Here is a 25,338-nt window from a genome sequence, read left to right as displayed (position 1 = left end):
TAAAAAAAACAAGGAATAATTACTAGGTTGAGCACGTGAGGCGTAAAACTAGTCTATTGCCCTATCCACAGAGTCTTCAACCTTGGCACTCAAACCAAAGGCCACTAGTTTTTCCTCCGAAATTAGGAGAGAAGAGGAAAATTTTCGTCTTTCCATGAGCTCCTAGCTCCGGGTATAGGGCTACTGAGTTTTATAGTAACCAGGGAGCTCAGACTAGGTAGGAAGGTTGTGTCGAAAGCCAATCGGACAGTTAGAAAAAGATGGAAGATTGATATATAAATACCGACCTTTCCACTCCATCAAGGAAGAAGGGATGTCATTAAAGAATCAGTTGTTCACTCGGGATGTCAAAGAAAAGGCGTCACCAAACCGACAAACGGAAGTCGTGGAGAATAGAAGGGTTAATTAAAAGGTTGTGCATCTTGAAAAAATGTAGGACAAAGACCATTATACAAAAAAGATTCGGGATGAAATTGGTTTGAGGAGATCCCAAGGAAATGATCCATCTTGATATAAAAAGAAGGGATGGGAAATCAAAGGCCACTACGGAGCCGATCCTGGAAGACACTATAGAACGCCTCTGGGGTTGGTGAGCCTGGACTGAGGGACCAGGGAAAAGGATAGTGTATGAAGAATGAATGGACCGAGGACTCGTAGGTCCTCGTCGGCCTCGAGTGAAGAGTACTGATCATGGTAAAAAAACCATGGGGTACTTGGTGCCTTGGCCTGAGCGTTGGTAGAAGTACGGATTTTTTCGTCACCCTTCTCCCGGGCATTAGATGGCTCGACATCCTAGAGGATAGCTTTGGATTTTTTGGACTTTTTGGAAATGAGGGCAAGGAGCCAAGGACTGGTTTTTAAGAAGAAAATGTGGGGAAGATGGCAAGAGACAAAAAAGTAGTGGAATCGGATGCAACATGGTGAACTCTAGGTCCGAGGAACCACGAGCGTTGGCACCTGAGGTGGAAGAAGTAGAATTAGAGATATCTAGAAGAAAAAAAGAACTTATGAGTAGAATGAAGAAGAAATTGGCCAGAGTAAAAGACATGAGTTCGTCAGAGGAGCAGGGGACGCGACAATATTAGGAGCAGCAGAGTAAAGCACGATGATGCAAAAATGTGAAATGAGCAAAGACGGTTATTATTTTATAGGAGAGAAGAAGGTGATCCAAGCAGTTGATCTCGAAATAAATAAACGAACGGGTTTCACTTTGGAAATTGAACTAGGTCAACCCGGGGAGATGGAAAGTCAGGTCAGGTAAATGAAGCAGCGTCTGACAGGAATCTGTCTCTTTGACCGTTAGGTCTTACGTCATGATTTCGTCAGGTATCACCACTCTCTCCGTCTATAAATTAATCTCTCGCCCAAATCCAATCACTCGAGACAATGAGTGAGGTCCTAGTCGGACTATAGACGGAGAGAGTGGTGATACCCCAGGAAGCACCCGGGTCATCCAGGAACTCGGGCAACGTATAGATCAGAAATATATGGGAAGTCAGGTAATAATCAACCCATGTAAAGAGACTCTTTAGTCAACCTTCCCTCGATGACTAGACCAGTTCATGCTCCAGTAAGCTTGGATTCCCATCTTAGCCCGAACAATGTAAGAATATTTAACAAATCGAGGGGCTCTCTATGTTTTCGCATCACGATCACTACCGAACACTTCGAGACATCCGAAGATTCTAAGTCCACAGGTGTGGGAAGCCATGCTTCGAAATCATTAGCATGTCATTCAGCGCACATAAGAGTGATGTGACAAAGCCAGAAGCAATATATGTTGTCAGTCATGACATCGTCAGAAGACATGATATGGGCATCCATCTTGCCATGAGAAGTGTACGAACACTGAAAACAAGATCATTATTAAATTTTCTCCTATAAATACTCTGGTTTACTTGATCATAAGACATTCTACTCACTAAACACTTTTCACAAACACTCATATGTACTCTCTAAATCTCATTTTCCTTTGCGTAAATACTTGATTGATTTGAGTGTCGGTATGACTATGCCGGAAAACCTTCCGACGCTCTACTAACGTTCTTTGCTCTTAAAGTATGCATATCATTCAACTCGAGTACTATTTGCTCAGCCTATAGCATTCTCGTGAAGCACATATCTGGCTCGATAAATCATTCATCCAACTCACCCGATTTACTCGACTGACGTCAATATAATTTTTGAGTACTTTGGCTTTATTTATAATACAAATTCAAGAATCAAACGACCCCAAGCATCGATTATCTTTAAAATAAAATAAAAATAAAATTTGAAGGAACAAATTCTACAGTTTTATTCTTGGAAGAAACGTGAGAATAATTCCTGAACCTGGCATGTTGACCGTCGTGCCGACAATACCAACAGTAAACATCAAAATAACATTGTTGGGTTACAGTAGTAGAGTGGGGTTTTGGCTTTTACAAATTAATAAGTTAAATCAATAGCGAAAAAATAGACTTCTTGTCATTTAGAAATAATTCACACTATTTTATATAGTAAAAAGGGTGCTGGAAAAGGAAAATAGCAAAAGTATCATTTAAATTGGTGTATATTAGATTTTGATTAAAATTATGTCTCATACAATAACTTGACTTCTTCTGGTAATTAGTCATTTTTTCATAAGATTATTGACATTGTGTTGGATGTCGTCGACATTGGTTCGACAATTTCACAGCATTCAAACAAAAAATGACTAAAAATATAAAAAAAATTAAGCGATGAATTAAAATCATAACTTTTTATATGAATAAATTCCAATTTGGACAAACTTGCATACCATTTGATCTTTTTTTATAAGTTCTTTAACTATCCCTTATTTAATAGTAATTGAAAACTTAATATATATATATATATATATATATATATATACTAAGTTTTCAATTACTATTAAAGATATATATATATTGAAAACTGTAAGGAATTGTTGTACAGGAAATAAATATAAAACATTATAATATGTGTATCAGAAGTTAGTGTTGTGTCAGGTGTTGTCAACACTGTACACAACACGGCAGCGGAAATTAATTATTTAACACACAAATATAACTTTAATAAATTAACACCAGATTTAAATAATGCACAAGTACGAATACTTGTGCGGTGCCTCATGGCAAAAAATTCACTAGAAAAATTATGTAAATCGTTTAGATCAAAAACAACAATACTAGTGAGAAAACAAAACCAAATTCCTTGACACTCCAAGGAATTAAAAATGCATCAAAACAAACCAATAAAAACTAGATGCATAAAATAAAAAGCGTGTTGCTTAAAACCAAACGACGACACTCTTCGATCAACACTCTGTGTCAGTGTTGTTCTTGAGTGTTGGCAACACCAATCGGCAACACGGTATAACAGTGAATCAATCACACAAACTTTACACAATCTGAACTCTGTATGTGCACTCCCGAAAAACCTCCAGCAGATCCTCTCCACAACAAAGTGATCACACAATCACACAAAAACGCCTCAACAAAATATAGGTTCGGCTTTTGTATTTTTCTTCTATGTATGCGCTCTTCTGCCGACCTCACGAAAGAGTCACAGCAAAGGACTCACACAAAAAACTTCAACTCTCCAACTCTCTCCTCAAAACCCTACTGCTGTGAGTCTATCCCCCTTTATATCAAAGGCTTGGCCTAAAAGATATTCCATAGAAGAGTCCTACAAAATATAGAAAGAAGATTTCATTAGATATAAAAATCTTTTTTAAACAAAGATAAAATATCTTAGAGATACAAATCATATTAAAAAAAAATCATATAATATTAGAATAAATCAATCAAGATTTTATTATCTAGAAATAAATCAAATAAGATCTCATAATATAGAAATAAGTAAACCAATATATTATCATTTAGAATTAAATCAAGCAAGATTTGAAAATCTAGAAAGGTAAAATCTTAAATTGATATTATCAATTTAACAAAATAATAAAGGAATAAAATATTCCTTTCAATCTCCCCCTTTTTGTCTTTGTGGACAAAACATCCAAAAATGATAATCTTGGTAAGCATCGCAGTCAGTTACGCTCCCCCTCCATTAGAGTGTGTCTCCCCCTGAGTTAAAGCTCATCTCCCCCTGAATTAAACATGTTAGAGCACTGGTGTTGTTGACAGTGTTGTCAACACCATCATTAGAACACCTGAAAACATAAGATGACATGCGAATGAGAAATTCATTAATTACGTAAAGCAACCCAAAAACAACATTAATGACAGAGTATTAGCAACTCGAGATGCTTCAGCACCATCCATAGAACCATGTCATTTTTTGTTCTCCTTCTCCCCCTTTTTGGCCAGAATGTAAGCCAACTTCCAAAAACAGACTATACTCAGTCATGTAGTTAGTAATGAGTTCTTTGAACTTTTGAAATTACTGTAGATCAAAGTCAATTTGGACCATAGTAAACACTCCACGATCTCTGAAGAATGCTGTCAATTTTTGTTGGTCATACACCGCCATGTCAATGTTCCTCTCTTCAATAAATTCTATATTCACATAGAGGGCCATAGGACTAAGGCAGCTTCAGTGCAAAACTTGGTGGAGACATAATGACTTACATCATTATCAAAAGAGTCAGTGTTGTCAGCGGTGTTGACAACATCGGACTCAACATCAGCAGTATCTTCAGCCACCTGTAAAATTTGAGGGAAAATTATAATGGTAGATCAGGATTTATGCACAAAAGCCCACAAAGAAATTACGAGGGCAAAGAAAGATTGTGAGGGTAAATGAGAACAAGCAAGAGTAATTATCAGGCATTTAACGACAACAAAAATATTTACTCTTAAAAAATCGATTCAATTCTTTCAGCTCCGAAAAATCATCACGGGGAAGGTAATATTTCCGAAATTTTCCCAAAACACTAATTAAGGTTCTATCAAAAGATCAAACAGTAAAATTGACTCAAACTCGTGTTATGACTATTTCAAAAGAACATCCAGTGAAACCCACGTCGATTATAACTCACTGACACAAGTACACACATAAATTCAAAATTTAGGTAATCAAGGTTTTCATCAACCGTCATGAGTCAATACTGATATGTCACTGTACATGATGAATTCACGAAACAAAAATCAATATGCATGTCCTAAATATGCCTATAATATGATGAATTATCAAAATGTCAGGCATTGTAAAAATTGTGTTGTGTCAGAACTTGGTGTTGGCAACACCTCCTGGCAACACCACTGAGATTTATTCAAACTTCCATAAAATTTTCTTTTGATTCAGAAATGGTAGCTCCCACACTAGAAGAACGGTCTTCAATGGACTTCCCTAGGTAGCTTTTTCCATTACTATTTTTACTTAGAAGTGGTAGCTCCCACACTATAAGAACGGTCTTCAATGGACTCCTCTAGGTAGCTTTTTCCATTTTCTTCTAAACAACCTTTTATTTATTTATTATTATTTACCTCTTTTCTGTTTTTCTCCTTATGCTCGCATTTTCCAAGTCACTTTTTCGCATTAGACAAGATCATGATTTCCATGAATATCATAAACTACTCGGTGTCTTGGATTGAGCATAATTTATTCCTCAACATCTGATTGGAAGTATGAACACTCAGAGAGTACCTTTCAGAAATTGCCTTTACTGTTCAGACTTTACACAAATAAATAGGAGGTTATGATTATGCAGCATGCCTAGCATTCTAAAAATATACATGCAAAAATGGTGTTGTCACCGGTGTTGGCAACACCAATGACAACATGTGTGTGTGATTATTGTACGCACATGCTGAGAGACTTCCGAAAATTTGAAAATCTCTCAAAGTCCAAAAGTTTCGTGAATATATCATCCAGTTGATTCTCAGTCTTAACAAATTCCAGTCGAATTATGCCTTTTTCAACCAAATATCGAATAAAGTGATGTCTTATGTCGATGTGTTTTGATCGAGAGTGTTGAACAGGATTCTTAGAAATGTCTATAGCACTTGAGTTGTCACAATATACCATCATGTAATGTTTAACTTTTAAACCAAGAGAAAAATTCAACTCTCCTACCATGCTCATTTCAAAGTGTGAAGACATACACTCAACAAAGTTATCAACAAGTTTTTGTGATGAAGAATCGAAGATAATGTCATCTACATAAACTTGACAAATCAGGATATCATGCTTCAATTTTTGAATAAAGAGAGTTTTATCAACCTCACCTCGTTTAAAGCCCAGATTTATCATATTGTCAGCTAACCTACCGTGCCATGCCCGTGGAGCATGTTTCAGTCCGTACAAGGCCTTATTCAATTTGTAGACATGATCGACGTGGTGAGGATCTTCAAATCCCTTAGGTTGACTGACATAGGCTTCCTCATTCAAAATGTCATTATTATTATTCTTGAGTTCAATTTGAGACACAAAACACGAGTGACTTACCTGGGAAAACGTGGAGCTCATGCAAATTAAACCAATCATTTTGCGGTAGTCCACCTTTTCTTTGTTTCTTGTTTGCACACCATCATGTAATTCACCAATGATTTGTGATGATGGATGATTCTTCTGAATCTTCCTGGGAATTTCTCTTTCACAATTAATCACCACATCATCATTATCATTGTTATCATTATCCACAGTTTCTGTTCGGTTCAGAGGCGGTGTTGTGCTTGGTGTTGCCTCACTGGTCTCAACACCAGATTCAACACTGTTTCTGGTCAGTGCCTCACTTATATCCACCAATTCTTCTACATCAGCCTTCGGTGTTTTAACTGTCAGATCTCTCACAGCATCAAACTTACGCAGATTCTTCAAGGTATTGATACTCACGTGTCCCAGTTTTTGATGCCATATGTCTAAATCACTCACCTTGGCACTTCGGCAATCATCACCTTCTCCCAATTGATAGCAATTTTCAGCAGAACGAGTACCTGACATTACACAAACATTGGCATCATTAAAAACTTCACAATTATTTTTATAGAACTTAACATGTAAATCATCATCACAAAGTTGACTTATGCTTATTAAGTTTGAGTTAAGTCCTTCAACATGTAGAACATTGTGAAGTTCAGGAAGCCCATCAACGTTCAGGGTTCATTTGCCTACAATTCTTCCTTTGGAACCACCACCATAGGTTACACGCCCACTTTTTATTTAAACATAATCCGTGAGGTGTTCTTTAGATCCGGTCATGTGGCGTGAGCACCCACTGTCGAAGTACCATGCACCTGCAATGTCAGTTTTTAAAGAAGTATAAATGATATTGCATCGAATAACAGTTTTAGGTACCCAAAATTTCTTTGTGGAAGATTTCTTGACTGTGGTGTTGCGCCTGGTGTTGGACAACACGGTGGGCAACACCCGATTTGATTTCCAATTCAGGTAGTCGTCTCTTAGTTTGTAGCAGAAGGGTCTGATGTGCCCAGGCTTATAGCAGTAGTGGCAGATAAAATGTCGCTTTCTTTGCTTTGGTTTGGAAGTTGACACTGGTTTCTTGATTTGTGATATCTTCACTGGAGGATCAACTTTCAAAGGAGAGGAAGAAGCTCTATTTTGTTTCGGCCTTTGTTCCGATGCTAGCTTTGAGATTGGCAGATTCTCCATAGGAGGGTTCACCATTAAAGGGACAGAATTGTCTTTAATTCCCTTTACAAACACAGTTGATTTTGATCCGGAGTTGGAAGATTCACCATGTTCATATGCGCTTTCAACATATCCAAGACCAGTTCTGCCATCCTTTCCCATTGTTAGCATTGAGTCAAGTTTTGACGAACTTGAGTTGAATTTTCCAATAGTCTTTGAGGCCTTCTCAAGCTCATCCTTGACTTTGCACAATTCAAGATCTTTCTTGCTAAGAACAACTTCAAGTCGAGACACAGATTCTTTCAGATCAGCATTATCCTTAGAGAGGATTGAATTTATTTTATCTCTTTTGATCCAATCTTCGTATAGCCCCTCATACATAGCCTGCACACATTCAAATGTGAGTTCATCAGAATCATTATCCTGGATTTCATGATTACCTGAGTCATTGTGAGATTTAGCATTGAGACACAAGGATTTTGAAGTGGTGTTGCGGCCCGGTGTTGCAACACCAGAGGCAACACCGTGCGGGTTGACTTGCAGCCAGCATTTTTCCTTCAAAACAGCAGTGTTTGTAGATAATATTTCCATCGGGATTCTGTTAAATTTCCTGGAAAAAAAAAACAACAATAAACCAGAATCAATCACTTAGTGTATCAAGCGTTGGCTCTGATACCACTTGTAAGGAATTGTTGTACAGGAAATAAATATAAAACATTATAATGTGTGTATCAGAAGTTAGTGTTGTGTCAGGTGTTGTCAACACTGTACACAACACGGCAGCGGAAATTAATTATTTAACACACAAATATAACTTTAATAAATTAACACCAGATTTAAATTATGCACAAGTACGAATACTTGTGCGGTGCCTCATGGCAAAAAATTCACTAGAAAAATTATGTAAATCGTTTACACCAAAAACAACAATACTAGTGAGAAAACAAAACCAAATTCTTTGACACTCCAAGGAATTAAAAATGCATCAAAACAAACCAATAAAAACTAGATGCATAAAATAAAAAGCGTGTTGCTTAAAACCAAACGACGACACTCTTCGATCAACACTCTGCGTCAGTGTTGTTCTTGAGTGTTGGCAACACCAATCGGCAACACGGTATAACAGTGAATCAATCACACAAACTTTGCACAATCTGAACTCTGTATGTGCACTCCTGAAAAACCTCCAGCAGATCCTCTCCACAACAAAGTGATCACACAATCACACAAAAACGCCTCAACAAAATATAGGTTCGGCTTTTGTATATTTCTTCTATGTATGTGCTCTTCTGCCGACCTCACGAAAGAGTCACAGCAAAGGACTCACACAAAAAACTTCAACTCTCCAACTCTCTCCTCAAAACCCTACGGCTGTGAGTCTATCCCCCTTTATATCAAAAGCTTGGCCTAAAAGATATTCCATAGAATAGTCCTACAAAATATAGAAAGAAGATTTCATTAGATATAAAAACCTTTTTTAAACAAAGATAAAATATCTTAGAGATACAAATCATATTAAAAACAAATCATATAATATATAGAATAAATCAATCAAGATTTTATTATCTAGAAATAAATCAAATAAGATCTCATAATATAGAAATAAGTAAACCAAGATATTATCATTTAGAATTAAATCAAGCAAGATTTGAAAATCTAGAAAGGCAAAATCTTAAATTGATATTATCAATTTAACAAAATAATAAAAGAATAAAATATTCCTTTCAAAAACTATATATATGTATATTCAATAATATAATTATCGCAAAAAATGAATTGTCATTTTTTTGAATTAATGTGTATAATATAATTACTAATATTAATTAACAATTAACGTAATACTTACGTAAATAACGTGTAAGCTGCAATCATTAGTATTAATAATAGAAGACCAATAATGAATTGTATAATATTCACTGCCAATAAACATCAAAATGATTTGAAAAATCTTATGTACAGAGTTGAAAATTTAATTTTAAGTGCTGACCGGCGCAAATTGATTTCGTGGAGACTTAGACTTTAATTAATTTAATAATTTTTTATCAGCGTTTATTAAGGTTTTTAACATGTGAATATTTACTGATCAACTCGTGTTTTAAATGACTCAAATTGTCACATTTTAATGTAAAATATATACCATAGGACAAAATAATTTTATTACTGTACATATGTCATGCGGATTTCAATGTAAGTATTATATAATATATGTGTGTGTGTCTATATATATATATTTTTTAAAATTTAATTTTTACGGTGTAATTTGGATTTTTTGGTCACCGTCTTTTCCTAATATTAAACTCATATTTTTTAAACTGTTGATCTCTTATATCATCTCCAACCCAAAACTCTATTTTAGAGTAACTCTACTTTAAAATAATGCAATTTCTGCACCAAGTACAATATTCATCTCCAACACATTTACTTCAAATCTTACTCTTTTTTATTTTATTTTATTTTATTTTTTTATTAGGTATTAAATGTATATTTTTTAAATGTAGAGATATAATTTTAATTACATTTTATATCGGATATATTTAATGTTATATTTTTAATAGTGGTAATAATATTACATTTAGAAAATATTTTGGCTATTTTGGAGATCCGGATCCGGATCTGATTTTTTTAATTATTGATGATTTAGTTTGTTTATCTTTTATTATATTTGTATTTAAATTATCTAAATTCGAATTCTTATTTTTATTTTAACTATGTACTTGAATTTTTAAATATTAATCTATAAATGTGTATGTTAGATGTTTAATTATAAAATTATTTTAAAATATATTTATAAATTTATATAATTTAATATTTTTATTTTATGATTAAATATCTAACCATTAAAATAATAGAATAAATATTATTTAAATATATCTAATTATTAAATTAATATAATAATAATATCATATTATTATATAAATAATATTTATAATTTTTAATATAAATATTTTTAATTAAAAAAAAATTAATTTCTGGCGCATGGGTTCAGAGGGAATGAGAGATGCGCTATTTTGAAGGCCCCTGTAGTTTCGGCGCAGGGATTGGAGATGCTTGTAGTGCTCAAATTTAGTATACGTATAACTTATGCATTAATTAAATGGTTAAATATTTTATTTAAGTTTGAAATGATTTTAGCGATGCATGATTTATTTAAATTTCATTATTTTAATATTTATGTGATGCACGTTGAAATGTTTTTCGAGTTTCATGTTTCAGGCGATTATTCGAAACGGGATCGAGAAAAATACCGGTGACGATTTTGGTAATTTAAATTGTGGTGTTTTATTTTAAGTTGAGATTGGAGCATTTTTAAATAATTATTAAGTTTAGCATTTTAAATCCTAACTTATTTATTTAGTGGATTTAAGAGTTTAAAACTCTTAAAATTAACATTTTTGTGGATTTTATTTTTATTAAAGGAGAATGTTATAAAATTTGTGTGTATTTTATTTCAATTAAGGAAACTGAGTGAGTTAGTGTTTGATTAACTTTAAATTAGTGGTTAAATTTTAATTAAACAATTTTCACTCCCTAAATTACTACCTAACTCACACACACAATAATCAACGACACAACACACACACATATTTTCAATTCAGTTTTATATTTTTGAGAGAAGAAAAACACTAGGGTTATTGGAGAACTAGTGCAGCCGCCCCCTCCTCTAAATTTCCAGCAAGTTTTGTTGAGTTTCTTCAAAGATTTTAGCGCCACGTTCGTCGCGTATCAATCCTCGCACCATCTCCGCTTCGGTATCGTCGTCACGGTATTTTTAAATATCAAAAGACACGTATAACCTTTTTTTTGCTGCATCGATCATGTCATATTTTGTGTTGCGTTGTTTTTATGTGTAAAAATACAGGTGTGATGTGTAGAAGTTTGAGCAATGTCGTTTGAATAAATTTTGAAACGATTTTTAGATATAAAATTACGTTTTTACTGTATTTTTAAACACTGCGACTTTTCGGTCGTGATTCTGAGAAAACTTTCAACATGAAAATTGTAGAACTTTTTGATACCTTCGATTTGACAGTAAAATCGAAATATTTGGATAAATATTGAGTGAGTTATGGCGTTTTTCGTGGGACCGCTCAAACTATATTTTTAGAAAATGATAATATTGATGCGTTCTTGAAATTTTAGTGTTGCAGGCTTCGTTGGAGATCGACAGGGGATTTTTGCTACGTACATGTATATTGGTAATGATGTTGGGATGTCATTTGATACGTCGTTTATTGTCGATAGGAATTCGAATGCATTAGAAGTCGTAGGAAACGAGTTGGTGTCAATTGTCACGTATTTGAATTGCATGTGTCGTAGGGTGGACGTCAATGTTTGGGTGCTTGTTCGAATTTGGTTTGATGTTATGGCAAACTAAGATGGGTCTCGAGGTGTCGGTTCATAGTCCGTGCAATCGAGTCTAGACTGTTGTACAAAACTTGTTCAGAATTTTCGAGTCTTGGCTTGTCCCGTAGGTACACGGACCCGCAGACGGACCATGGCACGGGGTCCGTTCCTTTGTTTCCTCCTTAGTGCCATTTTTACGAGCCGACACGGACCCCCACACGGACCAGGGCACGGGGTCCGTGCCTTCCCTTTTCTTCACGACACATTTTAGCGAACCTACACAGACCCGTACACGGACCCGGCCACGGGGTCCGTGTACTTCGTATTTTGGGAAAAATATTTATGTTATGCTTTGAGGTTGGGCGCCATGGTTTAGTTCAATGATTTACAAGTCGAGTCATGGGAATTTAGAACGTCCTAAGGAATTCAATGAGCTCGTAAGTAAGCTTGATAGTTACGTCTAAGTTATGCAAGTTAAGCATTTGAATTCAGGTTAGTGTGTGCAGCAACGAACCCGATCGAAGTCCAACGAATCCCTCAACGCCAAGTAAGTATGTTCGATGTGCAAGATAATATTTTAAATTTTTGAGATATGCTAAATGTCTTGTGACCAATTTATGAATGGGTTTGGAAGTCGGTGAACGTGGCCGAGGACCTCTCCACCCCGTTAAATCATGAACGGGTTTAGATCGTGATTGGAAAGCGTTAAATCATGAACGTTGACCAATCAGCCCGTTAAATTATGAAAGGGGATCTCATGTATGTGGCAGTGGATACGTCTCTGTCATCCCAGTACTGTGGTTTAGTCTGATCAGGCGATTATGTTATGGGTCACTTGCTTGGAAACATTCTCGACGCAAAATTAAGAAGTTCATGTATGTTCAAGTATGTACCAGTATGCAAGCATGTTATGAAAAGTTTTTACGTTATGACACGTCTATATTATGTATGTATGTTCAAGTTTATGATAAGTTCAAGTTTCAAGTATGTATGTTTTATTTTAAAGTTGCATTTGGTTTTATTACATATTATTCGTTACTTCCAGTTTATACGTGTTGAGTCTTTAGACTCACTAGACTTGATCGATGCAGGTGAGGATGTTTATGAGGAGACAAGAGGTGGGGACCAAGGAGCATGCTTGGACTGAGTGGGAGGCTAAACTCGAGGATCGCCCATGTTTTTAAGTCTTTATGAAAATGTTCAAACACTTTTGTCAAACTTTATTTTAGATCTTTCGTTGCGAAAAGTTGAGACGTACAGTTATTTTATCGAATTTTGAACGTTCATGTTTATTTAAGAAAATTTTTAATTTTTCCGCAAATTTTAAATAGTAAAAATACGGTACGTTACAATGCTCCTATATGCTTTACATGCCAAAAATAAAGCTCATTTTATACGCATTGAAATTCATTTAAGTGCAAATGAAAACAACATCCAATGTTTCAAAATCAGAGGAAAAAATTTTTTTTTCTTTTAATGTTGCTTAAATATATTTTAATGTATGTAAGATAGGTTTTATTCTCATCATGTGAGTCATGTAGACGAAAATATGTGTCATGTCACGTCCCAAAACTCGGAGTTGACACCGGCGTCGTTTACAATCACACAATTTAAAACGACAAGCCTTTCGTAGCACAGTTTAAACCGAATCCAGTTTATAAATCATAATCTCAATCGAAATAAAATTTGTCTTTACAATGACGAAATAACTAAAACGACAGAAATTAATGCGGAAGCGTAAACTGCATAATCTTAATAAATTTGAACTTAAACTTTATCTAGACTCTTGAATCATCACCATCCCCAGAATTGTTCGGACTCCTCGTCCTCGACCTGCTCTTCGGACTTATCTGGGAAGGGTTGTAAGGGGGGTGTGAGTATTTGGGAATACTCAGCAAATGGGGGATATCGAGCACAAAATAAAACAACATGTATATTTTCGAAAATACCACATGACTTGCATAAAATTTTCGTAACCCATGCATAAACACATATCAAGCACTGCAATTTATCGACCTTCTATGGTTTACTGACGTCAGTCCCTAATTTTTACTCCTCTAAGGGGGCGAGGCCGTATAGCGGTTATATCCCCCACCGCGTAAGGGTACGTCATGGTTGGGATTCCCACCCATATATGGTTGACTCCTCACAGTGCGTTTAAAATCGTATGACAATGCAAGAAGTAGAAGAAAACGAATTGTACTCGGCTGGTGTTTTTATCAAAACCGAAAATCACCTATGCATAAAATTCGAAACTTTTAACTTTAACACAAGCCCACTTACAGTGTCCTTGGATGCTAAAAACGTAGGTTGCTTGCTTCGGGATGGATCGCTCCTTGCTCTACACTTGACGTTGCTTCGACTCGATTTTTAGGCTAATTTTTGTGACGATATTTGGACAGAGCTTCGGTAGGTAAAAGCTGCTGAAATTCGAGAATATGCAGCAAAGGATTTTCGAAAATTGGGGTAGGAGAATGAAAGGGTTGATGGGGTATTTATAGGTGGAGAATGGTGGCTCTAAACATGGCATTAAGATCTCACATATTTGCACTCAATATTCCCCACGATTTTTGCCAAAAAATTCATTCCATGATGAGATGATTTACTACCACTTTGTGAGATTCATTCCTTTGTCCCTAGCCCTATATATATTTTCGAAAATATATGCTAGCTAAGTCAAGGATTTTTGTGCACAATTTGATGATTTGTTCCTTATTAACTATCTACCTATCCATCTCAATAAATATCATATATTAATCTAGTGAGAAAACCGAAAATCTCTTGTCATATCCATTCTTAATTTCTTTTATTTGGTATGATCCTCAATCTTGCAAATATGTTCTCAACATTTTCGAGATATGCTTCCCTTGTTCATGCATGGATATACTCTTGTATCAATATCTCATTGCCTCTCTAAATATCGAGAATTAGGCCACACTCCATCATGCATGTAATGATTTACCTTCCTTAGTACCTAGGCTTGCATATCTCTCCCATGATCTTGTATTACTCCTCCCTCCAATTTCGAAATTTGCATGTATAAGTGTAGATATTATTGGCTTAATTATTTCCAACCAATCATTGCATAAAATAAAAAAAAAATTCTATGCTAAACAATCCCTTACACTTATTAAGTTATAGAGTAGGTCTCATGTGAGACCGTCTCACGGATCTCAATCTGTGAGACGGATCAACCCTACTCATATTCACAATAAAAAGTAATACTCTCAGCATAAAAAGTAATACTTTTTCATGGATTATCCAAATAAAGATCCGTCTCACAAAATACGACCCGTGAGACCGTCTCACACAAGTTTTTGCCTAAGTTATATGGTAAGAAAAAAAAAATCGGATCTTTACATGTCAACTAAGCAATATTTGATGAGTTTAGTCATTTCGAAAAAATAACCAAATAAAAAAATCTAAGTTATTGGATAAAACCTGACTTCAACATGTTACGAGACTAAAAGTCAAAACAAATCAACTTACAACACTAAAATAATAATTTTGCCGTAAAATAATAAGAAGAAAGAAAGAAAAAATTGATGTGTTGATTTTAGGTTGTAGGTTAATGATAAATTTAGTATCAAGATAATTACTATAATCATCTTACAAATTGATATATTTTGGGTTATGGTCGTTTAAGTGGTTAGAATTTGATTATAGTGTAATAAATTGGCTTACACCAAGATACTCATGGTTTTTATAAATATTATATATAAAGATATATGCATTATTAATTAAATAATCGTATATAATAACCTCACAAAATAATATATAAATTAAAGTAAAAACTTGTATGAGAGGTCTCACGGTTCGTATTTTGTGCGACGGATATTTTATTTTTTTGTCATCTATAAAAAAATATTATTTTTATACTAAGAAGATTACTTTTTATGGTGAATATCGGTATGGTTGACTCGTCTCACAGATAAAGATTCGTGAGATTGTCTCACAAGAGACCTACTCATGACTAAAACACTAATTTTAAACAAGTCGATGAAACACATTTGCAAAACGAAAAAAAAAATCTTGAAATTTAGATCTACACATTTTTTAAAAACCGAAATTTAGATTTACGTAAAATTTAAGTTTTCAAATAGAATAAATAAGTCGTTACACCTTGGTAATCATCATGCATATATTTATATAATAAATAATATTTTTTGATTGCATATTTATAGAATAATTGGAAATATGAGACAATTATGTCGGCAGATCTCATGCATATAACAAACTATGTACTATATTTTATTGTATTGATTTGAATGAGATTCGGTGTTGCGGTTCGAAGATCGAGAGATTTCCCAAGTTAGAAGGATCGAATGACGTTCTCCACGATTTTAATGGTTTTTTGAAGGGTTCGAAGTTTTTTTAATAACATCGATTGTTTCTTCTTTGATTTGAAAATGGTCTCTTTTATCTCAATTCGATCTATCGCAACATGAGAATTGGATAATATTATTGGGAAAAATTACAAAATCGCTCAAAAAAATTGGTTTTGATTTTAATTATTTAACTGATCAAATTTTGAGGAGAAATTTTCTTGTTTATCATTTTAATTTTATTCTCCGAAACACATTTGGGCTTAGTCCCATGTCGTATGCAATCGTCATAAGGTTAAATGTTGTGTGTGGTTTTTTTAAGAATATATGTACAATGAGTGAGTCTCATGTGAGACCGTCTCACGGGTCATAATCCGTGAGACGGGTCAACCCTACCCATATTCACAATAAAAAGTAATACTCTTAGCATAAAAAGTTATACTTTTTCATGGGTGATCCAAATAAGAGATTCGTCTCACAAATACGACCTGTGAGACCGTCTCACATAATTTTTTGCCATGTATAATATAAATATATAACTAATTGGGAGATTTGTTTTTAAATTCTCAACAACATATTTAAATATGTGTTCAGTTTTTGTCATATTCAAACTTTATTTGCAGCTTCTGATTCACACAAAAAATATTTATGCACTCCTTGGACCAACAATTATTGTTTTTTTTTTGACGAAATACAGTACAAAATATTGAAAATATGGAACATATGTATGATACTACAAAACAATTGTTTTAGATTTGATACAAAAGATAAAAAAAATTTACAAAAGATAAAATTTTATCATAAAATTAGAACAACTATATTAATATCAATATTTTTTGCACTTGTTTGTGTGCTCAATTCTCATATAATAGGATCATAACTGAAAGAGTCTATACTGAATATCATATATTAATATCATATTTTTAATATTTTATATGAATTTTATCCAGAAAAAAACATTAATACCAAATTTTTTATATATGTTTGAGTATTCAAAAATCATATATTAGTGTCAAATTCAATTAATACTCAAATATCATATATAAATACATTCATTCGAAAAAGACGTGTCATTAATATCAAAAAATTTGTTATATTTATTTGTATTCAAAAATAATATGTTAATATTATTACTAAATCATTTAGTTCTGAAATATCATATATTTGTTTTATATTTTCAATATTTTGTATCAAATTTCATCCCAAAAAACGTGTGAGTCCAAGAAGTATAGAAATTTTTTTTGTATTAGTAAGAAATGCTATCAAAAAAAAAAAAAAACCGATCTGAAAAAAACTGAACACTTATTTAATTGATGAAAATTTATTAATCATTTGCTATAATAATATTATTTTAAAAAAAAAAGAAAACAAAAATTTCAATAATTTTCGAGATTTGGTACAAATTATACAGTTATGAATTGAAGGTAGGTCAGATCGACTTCTGCCGCTTGATAAACTCAAGGTGAAGACGTGTGTCAGAAGTCGCCATTTTCTACTTCATATGTCATTAATTTGAAATGCAAGTTTTGAAATGCTCACTTGTCAAAGCTCCAGTATTCTAAATTTGAGGTGCAGTGAATATTATATCTCTGGCCTAAATTGCTATCACATAATTATAACACATACTTACAAAAAAAAAAAAAAAAAAATCGATCAAGGTTAGAAAATTTAAACTGAGTATATTAACTTCTATCTCTCTTTTTGTTGTCATAAAGCTCAAGAAGTTTCCACTCCGAACCCCAAAAATGCACTTGGATAGATTCAGCTTTACCCCATACTTTCTCAAAGTTGAGAAAGTTTCCTCGAGATCAAGAATAAGAAATGTTGTTTTCTCTGATTTAATCAGAATATCATCCACATAAATTTCAACATTTCTCTCTACTTGCTCCCGAAAGATCTTATCGATCCAGCGTTGATATGTGGCTCTTGCATTTCTCCCTAACTTTTTCCTGCTCGCCTTTATCCAAGAGATTTGATGATACCCTTAATAGGCATCCATGAAACTCAAAAATTCATAGCCAGAAGTAGAATCTACTAGCTAATCAATCCTCGGCAGAGGGTAACAATCTTTGGGGTATGCTTTGTTTAGATATCTGAAATCAACACGCATTATCCACTTACCTGTAGTCTTTTGGACCAGCACCACATTAGAGAGCCAAGTTGGGAGTTGAACTTCCTGAATCTGACCATCTTTCAAAAGCTCATCCACTTGGTCTGCAATTATTTTATAGTGCCTCTTCTTTGGTACCACCGGCCAAGCATTTGGAAGGTGTATTCAATTTGTGCTCGGCTACATAGGCTGAGAATCACCAAGCTCTGCCAGGGACCAGGCGAAAATATCCACATTCCTCTGTAAGCATTCTACCAATTGTGCCCGGGTGGAAAGATCCAGATCCTGGGCAATTTTGGTGGTTTCCCGGGAATTCCGGGAATTAAAGTTACTTCCTCATGCTCTTCTTCTACGATAGCATGTACTTCTTCTACCACGCTAACTTCCCCTTGCGAGCCCTGATTACCATCACTTCTCCTGGTCCTCTTCTTCTCAACTCGGACTGTCTCTGCATAACACTTTCGAGAAGAGGGCTGATCACCCTGCACCTCCCTGATCTTTCCTTTCACTGAGAACTTGATCTTCTGATGATAGGTGGAAGCTACTGCCTTGAAGGCAGTCATAGCTGGCCTCCCTAATATAACATTGTAGAAGATGGTGCATTGACCATAGTGAAAAGGGTCATTACCGACTTCAGCTCCATGGATCCCAGAGTTATGGGTAGCATGATTTCTCCTCAGGGGTAGACAGTATGTCCAGAAGAGTGCTGTATCCACGGGCTCCAAAATATGATTCTTTATATCCATCTGATCCAGAGCTTCCTGAAATAAAACATTAACAGAGCTACCTGAATCAACAAACACCCTCCTGATATCATAATCGGTGATCTTGGCATGATGACCATAGCATCATTATGTGGTAAGCAAATGCCCTGTAAATATTGGGGCCCAAAGCTGATAATAGGCTCCACTTCTCTTTAAGAGTTGTCTACTCCCAAAATTTCTCTCCGACTCCAAGCTTTCCTCGCCCTGTTGGAGTCTCGTCTATAGATCCTCCTGAAATCATTTTTATCACCCCCAAGGCGGGGGATTTCCTCCGATCTTTGTCCTTCCATGCCTTTTCTGATATATGAAGCCAGTCTCTGGTGCATGAGACTGGTCTGGAACTTGGAGCTCGGGCTGGAAAAGTAGACCCCAAGCTCCGGGGTACCCAGGGAGGTCCTCTAACTTTCTTAGATGATGGTTTGGTTTTTTCAAGATTTTTTCGAGGATATTACCTCTGTAATTGTCTGCATTCGCTGGTGTCATGATGACACTCTTTATGAAATGAACAAAATTTCTTACCCATTCTCTGAACAGGGGGAGGAGGATGTGTTAGAAAATCTACCTCTTTCTCATCACAAAAATGGACATCTTGGCTCTTTGAATGCTTCATGAGGGTGTATTGAGAGAAGCGCCCCAGAAAACTTCTTCTAGAGACCCGCTCCTCTGGTCTCCCTGACCTCTCGCCTATTTCTCTTCTCACTAGCCTTCCTTTTTTGTTTCTGCACCACCTCCATGTTGATATATTTTTCTGACCCAGACAAAAAATCTTCAAAGTCCCGGGGTAGTCTTTTACCAATGATCAGAAGAAATCACCTTCTTGCAATCCCTGCGTGAAGGCATTAGTTTATGTCTCGGGGGCGGGGCACAGGATGGTACATCTAGTGCCTCCTTGTTAAATTTGTGAATGTAATCCCGCGATAATTCATCTCGGCCTTGTTTGATTTCAAACAGACTGAAAGTATTCTACTTGTACCTCTTACTGCTACTGAAATGGTGCAAACGGACCCTCTTGAAATACTCAAAATTTCGTATGCTTCGGGGCTCCAATCTATCAAATCATCGTTGATCAGAGTCCACCAACGTAGTCATAAACGTCTTACATTTGATCTCATCACCATAGCAATGTAGCATGATCATATTTTCAAATCGAATTAAGTGTTCTTCTGGATCAGAATTACCATCATACTCCCTGATGCTTGTCGACTTGAAATGGGCAGGCAAGGGCTTATTAATAATGTGGGCAAAGAAAGGGCATCCTCTCGGCTGGGCTCGGGGAACACGTGAAGATCCAGCTTGCCCTTTCAGCTATTTAACCTTTTTTCCTCAAATCTTCTAGCCCATCGGCCATAGTTGGGGCCGTAGAGCACTCTGGCGAACTTTCTGCCTCTTCGTCTTTTCCTGGAGGGGAAGATTTCTGTTCCGCCCCCTCCTGGCGTTTTGCGTGGTTGTCACCGGGAGGTAACTTTCCACTACATCTTTATGGAGAGTTGCAGCTATGATTTGAGTAAGTTGCTCTTGGTTTAATACAAAGATCGGTTGAGACGGAACTCCCTGAGGGACCTCCGAGTCAGAGGCATTATCCCTCCTTGTATATTATGGTTGCAACTGTGCCTTGCAAACAAGAAGATGAACTTGTGAATGGGTGTCGGAGGTGTGTCTGGCATTACCACTCTGATGCTTAAGTCAGCAGGTGAAAATGATGAAAACAACTGTGCGTGTTGGTGTATGAGTATACGTGAATCTATGACTATGCAAAAAAATCCTTTGAATAGAAATCAAACCTGCTATTTATAGGAAAGAAATCAATGATTACCTTGTTTTCAGTGTCTACTTACTAATTAGGTTAAGATGGATGCTCATACCCTACTTCTGACAACTTTTCTGACACGCCAAACACATGTGATTCTAACAGTAATGATTGTCAAACTTAAGGTATCTCACACTTATGCACTCGAGTGAGGTGATACTTTCGAGGTGGCCCGAGTAGAAATCACCCGGGAGCTTGTCTGAAAACCCTGGCTTATGGTAGCTAAATCCTGGGTGAAGATGTCCCGGGCATTCACATGCCCGGCTACTTATAAGTTCCTACTGCAAACTCACCATGATTCGGGCTACTCATTTAATATTCCGACTCATCCATGACCCGAGCTCTTCGAAGGTTTCACCATGGTACATATATTATTACTGCAAATATTACGTAACGTCACAAGATCAACCAATCCAAAATTTCATAATCAATGCATGTTTTTCATAATTAATAATATGGTAAATTTTTACTGATGTTACATATATTATTACTGGAAATATTACAGAACGATACATATTTATCAATTCCGGAAGAACCTAGAGATTATAGGGAGATGAAAAATTGCACTCACCGCCTTATGCCCTTGTACCTATTGGCTGCCGAACATTCCACAAATGACATAAAACTAAACAGAGTTTCTCGCATGATGTATGATGCGTGAATACTTCTCGAAAGAATGTGAGGATGCCATTTATTGCATCATTCGGTCTTACCCCACATTCAAAAAATGAAAAATTAAACCTACCTGATAAGGTGAAAGAATGTCATTTGTTCCATCTCAAGCGTATATTTGAACCCCTTGAAACCCCGAGTTCCTATCATCATGAACTAAAAAAAAATTTCTCCAACAGATCCTATAACCATGCCCAAAACAAGCAAAACTTCTATTTACCCCGAATTCTCAATCAGCCAAATCTATGCATCTCTAACAGAAGTTATGAAATTCACAACTGTCCTAATCTTGTTTTCTCTACAAACCCTATTCATCATTCAAAAAAGGGATCCCATTTACCATATTCTCACCACCTCATGTCTGCTTGTGGCCATATCGAAACACTACGTCTCAAGACCTTCACCAGTGTACCTACTCGATTTCTCATGCCTAAAACCTCCAAATTTCTGCCGAGCTCCCTTGTCAACCTACATCGAACATGCACAAATGCTGGATTTCCTAGACGAGAAAAGCGTAAGTTTCATGTCCAAAGTTCTGGCTCAATCCGGGCAAGGTGAAAGAACCTATATCTCTCCTGGTATATCCTTCATCCCACCAGAATCAAGCCACCGAGAAGCGCTTAAAGAAGTCCATCTAGTCCTGTTCCCCGTTGTCGAAGATCTCTTATCCAAAGCCGGGATTTCGTCATCCGAAATCGACATTCTGATAGTGAACTGCAGCGGGTTTTGCCCGAATCCATCGCTCTCTTCTATCGTGATAAACAAATTCTCCATGAGAGAAGATATCAAAAGCTTCACAATCAGTGGAATGGGTTGCAGTGCAAGTGCATTAGCTATCGATATGGCTCAAAATATCCTCAAAACAAACAAGAATTCCACCGCAATGATTCTTAGTACCGAGATCTTGTCCACTGGTTGGTATCGAGGGAAGGAACAGTCGATGATGGTGCTCAACTGTGTCTTCCGCATGGGGGCTGCCGCGATTTTGGTGACGAATAAGAGAGAAGCAAGACGAAGAGCAAAATATAAGCTGCTTTATACGCTAAGGACTCAAAGAGCTTTTGATGATAAGGCTTATCATTCAGCTATTAGGGAAGAGGATGCCGATGGGTTCACAGGGGTTACACTCCGAAGGGACTTGATAGAGGTAATTTATTCTGTGAAATTTTCTGAAAGAACAGGAATTTTCCCTCTTTTAAATTTCTTTATGTTTTCTCTCAAGTAATGTTGACATTAAGAGATGTAGAATTCTTTTACATGTGATTTGGGATCATAATCTTGTAAATATATAGTACTTTTATTAAATTCATCATATAAGAAGAAAATATTCATAAATATCTACATATTGTAGCAAAAATTTATGGGAGATGGTCTCACGGGTCATATTTGTGAGACGGATCTCTTATTTGGTCAATCATGAAAAAATATTACTTTTTGACAAAAATTTGTGTGAGACGGTCTTATGGGTCATATTCGTGAAACGGATCTCTTATTTGGATCATTCATGAAAAAGTATTATATTTTATGTTAAAAGTATTACTTTTTATTGTGAATATGAGTAGGGTTGATCCGTCTCACAGATTAAAATCCGTGAGACGGTCTCACATGAGACCCACTCTTACTTTCTATGCATTACTTTTTATTGTGAATATGAGTAGAGTTGACTCGTTTCACAGATTAAGATCATCTGTGAAACGATCTCAAATGAAACTCTATCCATATTGTATATATTGCCACTGCCTCTTCAAGTTCTCCTTTTATACCCTTCAACAAGGGGATGGGAGAGTTGGGAGCCACTCGCCCCTCAATTTCCTAAAAAATATTTTGTAGTAAATAAATTTTTATATAAAATAAAATAAAACAACAAAAAAATAAAACATAATTTAATAATATTTATTCTTCTTTCTCTTTCATTTTTAGCATTTCACCCATGTTAAGAACCTTTAATTTATATTTTCCGCATAAATTTGTAAAAAGTTATGCTGGTTGGATAATTATAACTATTTGTATACTTTTTAATTTTGTTTTGTAAGTGCACTTGCATTTTTTTTATACGAACAAACTATTACCATATTTTTCACTTTTTTATTGTTTTCATTTTCATTTTTATGGCGTCGATAAATCGTCAGCTGAAGTTTGATCAGTTTTGTGTGATGTTCAAACATTATTGGACTTTTGTCTTGCACTTTCCTTTTTCTGGTCTTGCATGTGCTATGCATTTGTTTCTTGACAAAAACTTGTGTGAGACGGTTTCACGCATCGTATTTTGTCTAAGACAGATCTCTTGTTTTGATCATCCATGAAAAAATATATTTTTTATATTAAGAATATTATTTTTATTATGAATATCGGTAGGGTTGACTCGTCTCACAGATAAAGATTCGTAAGACGGTCTCACAAAAGACCTCCTCTTTATTCTTTATGTATAAGAAAAAAAAATGATCCTTATAATTTCAAGAAACGAATATGTTTTTGAAGATAAGTACTGGTCAGAGGAAATTTTTATGAAATATTGAAAATTTTGTATTATATCTTGTAATCTTTAAATAATTTATTTTTGATAAATAGTTCTATTTTTTAATTCTAAATTTTCTTGTAAATATATATCTAACATAGTAAGTAGTATTATTATTATTGATATGATGATGTAAACAACCTTGAAATCAATATATTTATATTTAAAAAAATGTAATGTTTCTGAATTATTTGGAGAAAAAAATTTGTACCTTTACAAAAAAATTCTTACTCCGCGGAGCCACATATATGGCTATACGGGGGCCCAACATTTTTTTATCGTTTTAAAAATCTCAGAGTTTAAAATTTTAACTCGAGTAAATTAATAATTCTTGCTCCGCCGCCTGAACACAACTCATTGGTCATTTTATATATTAACGAAATGTATACTAGTCCTATCGCCATATTAAGTTGCCCTACTAGCTGGTTCATTCTAAGACTGAAGGAGTTTCCGAGGTAGGTGAATGGAGAATGGACACACACACATTTATACGAAATGTACTCTTAGTTTGGGTACATTTTCTCAAGGTGCTTATGAATTGAAAACAGTTAATTAGTATCACTCTTGGTTGGCATGTTTGGTACTGATTTCTGTAACATCTTAAACGGAACTCAAATCGTTTCTTGATTTGAATAACCGTAGTTTCTCACGTGTTGTACAGGTCGCTGGCGATACCCTAAGGTCTAACATCTCCATTCTCGGGCTGAAAATCCTACCCTACACCGAAATGTTATCATACATCGCATCCCTCTTCAAAAAGTACTACATAGAAAAGTCCACATACATTTACGTGCCAAACTTCAAGTCGGTGATCAAACATTTCTGCTTGCCGGCTTCTGGAAAATCGGTGATCCGGGAGATCGGAAAAGGTTTGAGGCTTGAAGAGATGGATCTGGAGCCCGCGTTGATGACATTGCATAGATTTGGGAATCAGTCTTCTTCTTCACTGTGGTATGAACTTAGTTACATGGAAGCCAAGGAAAGAGTTAATAAGGGTGACAAAGTATGGCAGATTGGGATGGGAAGTGGGCCCAAATGTAACAGTCTTATTTGGGAATGCATTAGGCCCATTATCGGAGAGGCCCAAAATGGTGTTTGGGCTGATTGTATTGACCAGTATCCGGTTTCAACAATCTAATCGTCGTATACTCACATAGGTAATGCTACTACTCATTCAACACATGACACGTGTGATCAGTGGATAAATCATAGTAACTCATTCAACCGTGATGTATAGATGCATTGTTCATGATTCATCACTCAGCATACATCAT

General features: G+C 35.3%; 2 protein-coding genes across 2 annotated transcripts; one reads left to right on the top strand and one right to left on the bottom strand.

Annotated features, from left to right (window-relative positions):
* Positions 1-4,078: 4,078 nt before the first annotated feature.
* LOC140808253 (uncharacterized) lies at positions 4,079-7,751 on the bottom strand. Its single transcript, XM_073165326.1, has 2 exons — positions 6,385-7,751; positions 4,079-4,147 (listed from the first exon to the last, which is right to left on the bottom strand). The coding sequence occupies exons 1-2, from the start codon at positions 6,877-6,879 to the stop codon at positions 4,139-4,141; spliced, it is 504 nt and encodes a 167-aa protein (XP_073021427.1). The 5' UTR covers positions 6,880-7,751; the 3' UTR covers positions 4,079-4,138.
* Positions 7,752-21,439: 13,688 nt separating this feature from the next.
* Positions 21,440-25,202, top strand: LOC140808070 (3-ketoacyl-CoA synthase 5-like). Its single transcript, XM_073165084.1, has 2 exons — positions 21,440-22,696; positions 24,726-25,202. The coding sequence occupies exons 1-2, from the start codon at positions 21,740-21,742 to the stop codon at positions 25,200-25,202; spliced, it is 1,434 nt and encodes a 477-aa protein (XP_073021185.1). The 5' UTR covers positions 21,440-21,739.
* The last annotated feature ends 136 nt before the right edge of the window (positions 25,203-25,338 follow it).

Source organism: Primulina eburnea, chromosome 12 (genome assembly GCF_022965805.1).
Source record: "Primulina eburnea isolate SZY01 chromosome 12, ASM2296580v1, whole genome shotgun sequence".
Lineage (NCBI taxonomy): Eukaryota > Viridiplantae > Streptophyta > Magnoliopsida > Lamiales > Gesneriaceae > Primulina > Primulina eburnea.
This window is presented reverse-complemented; position numbering and strand designations above follow the sequence as displayed.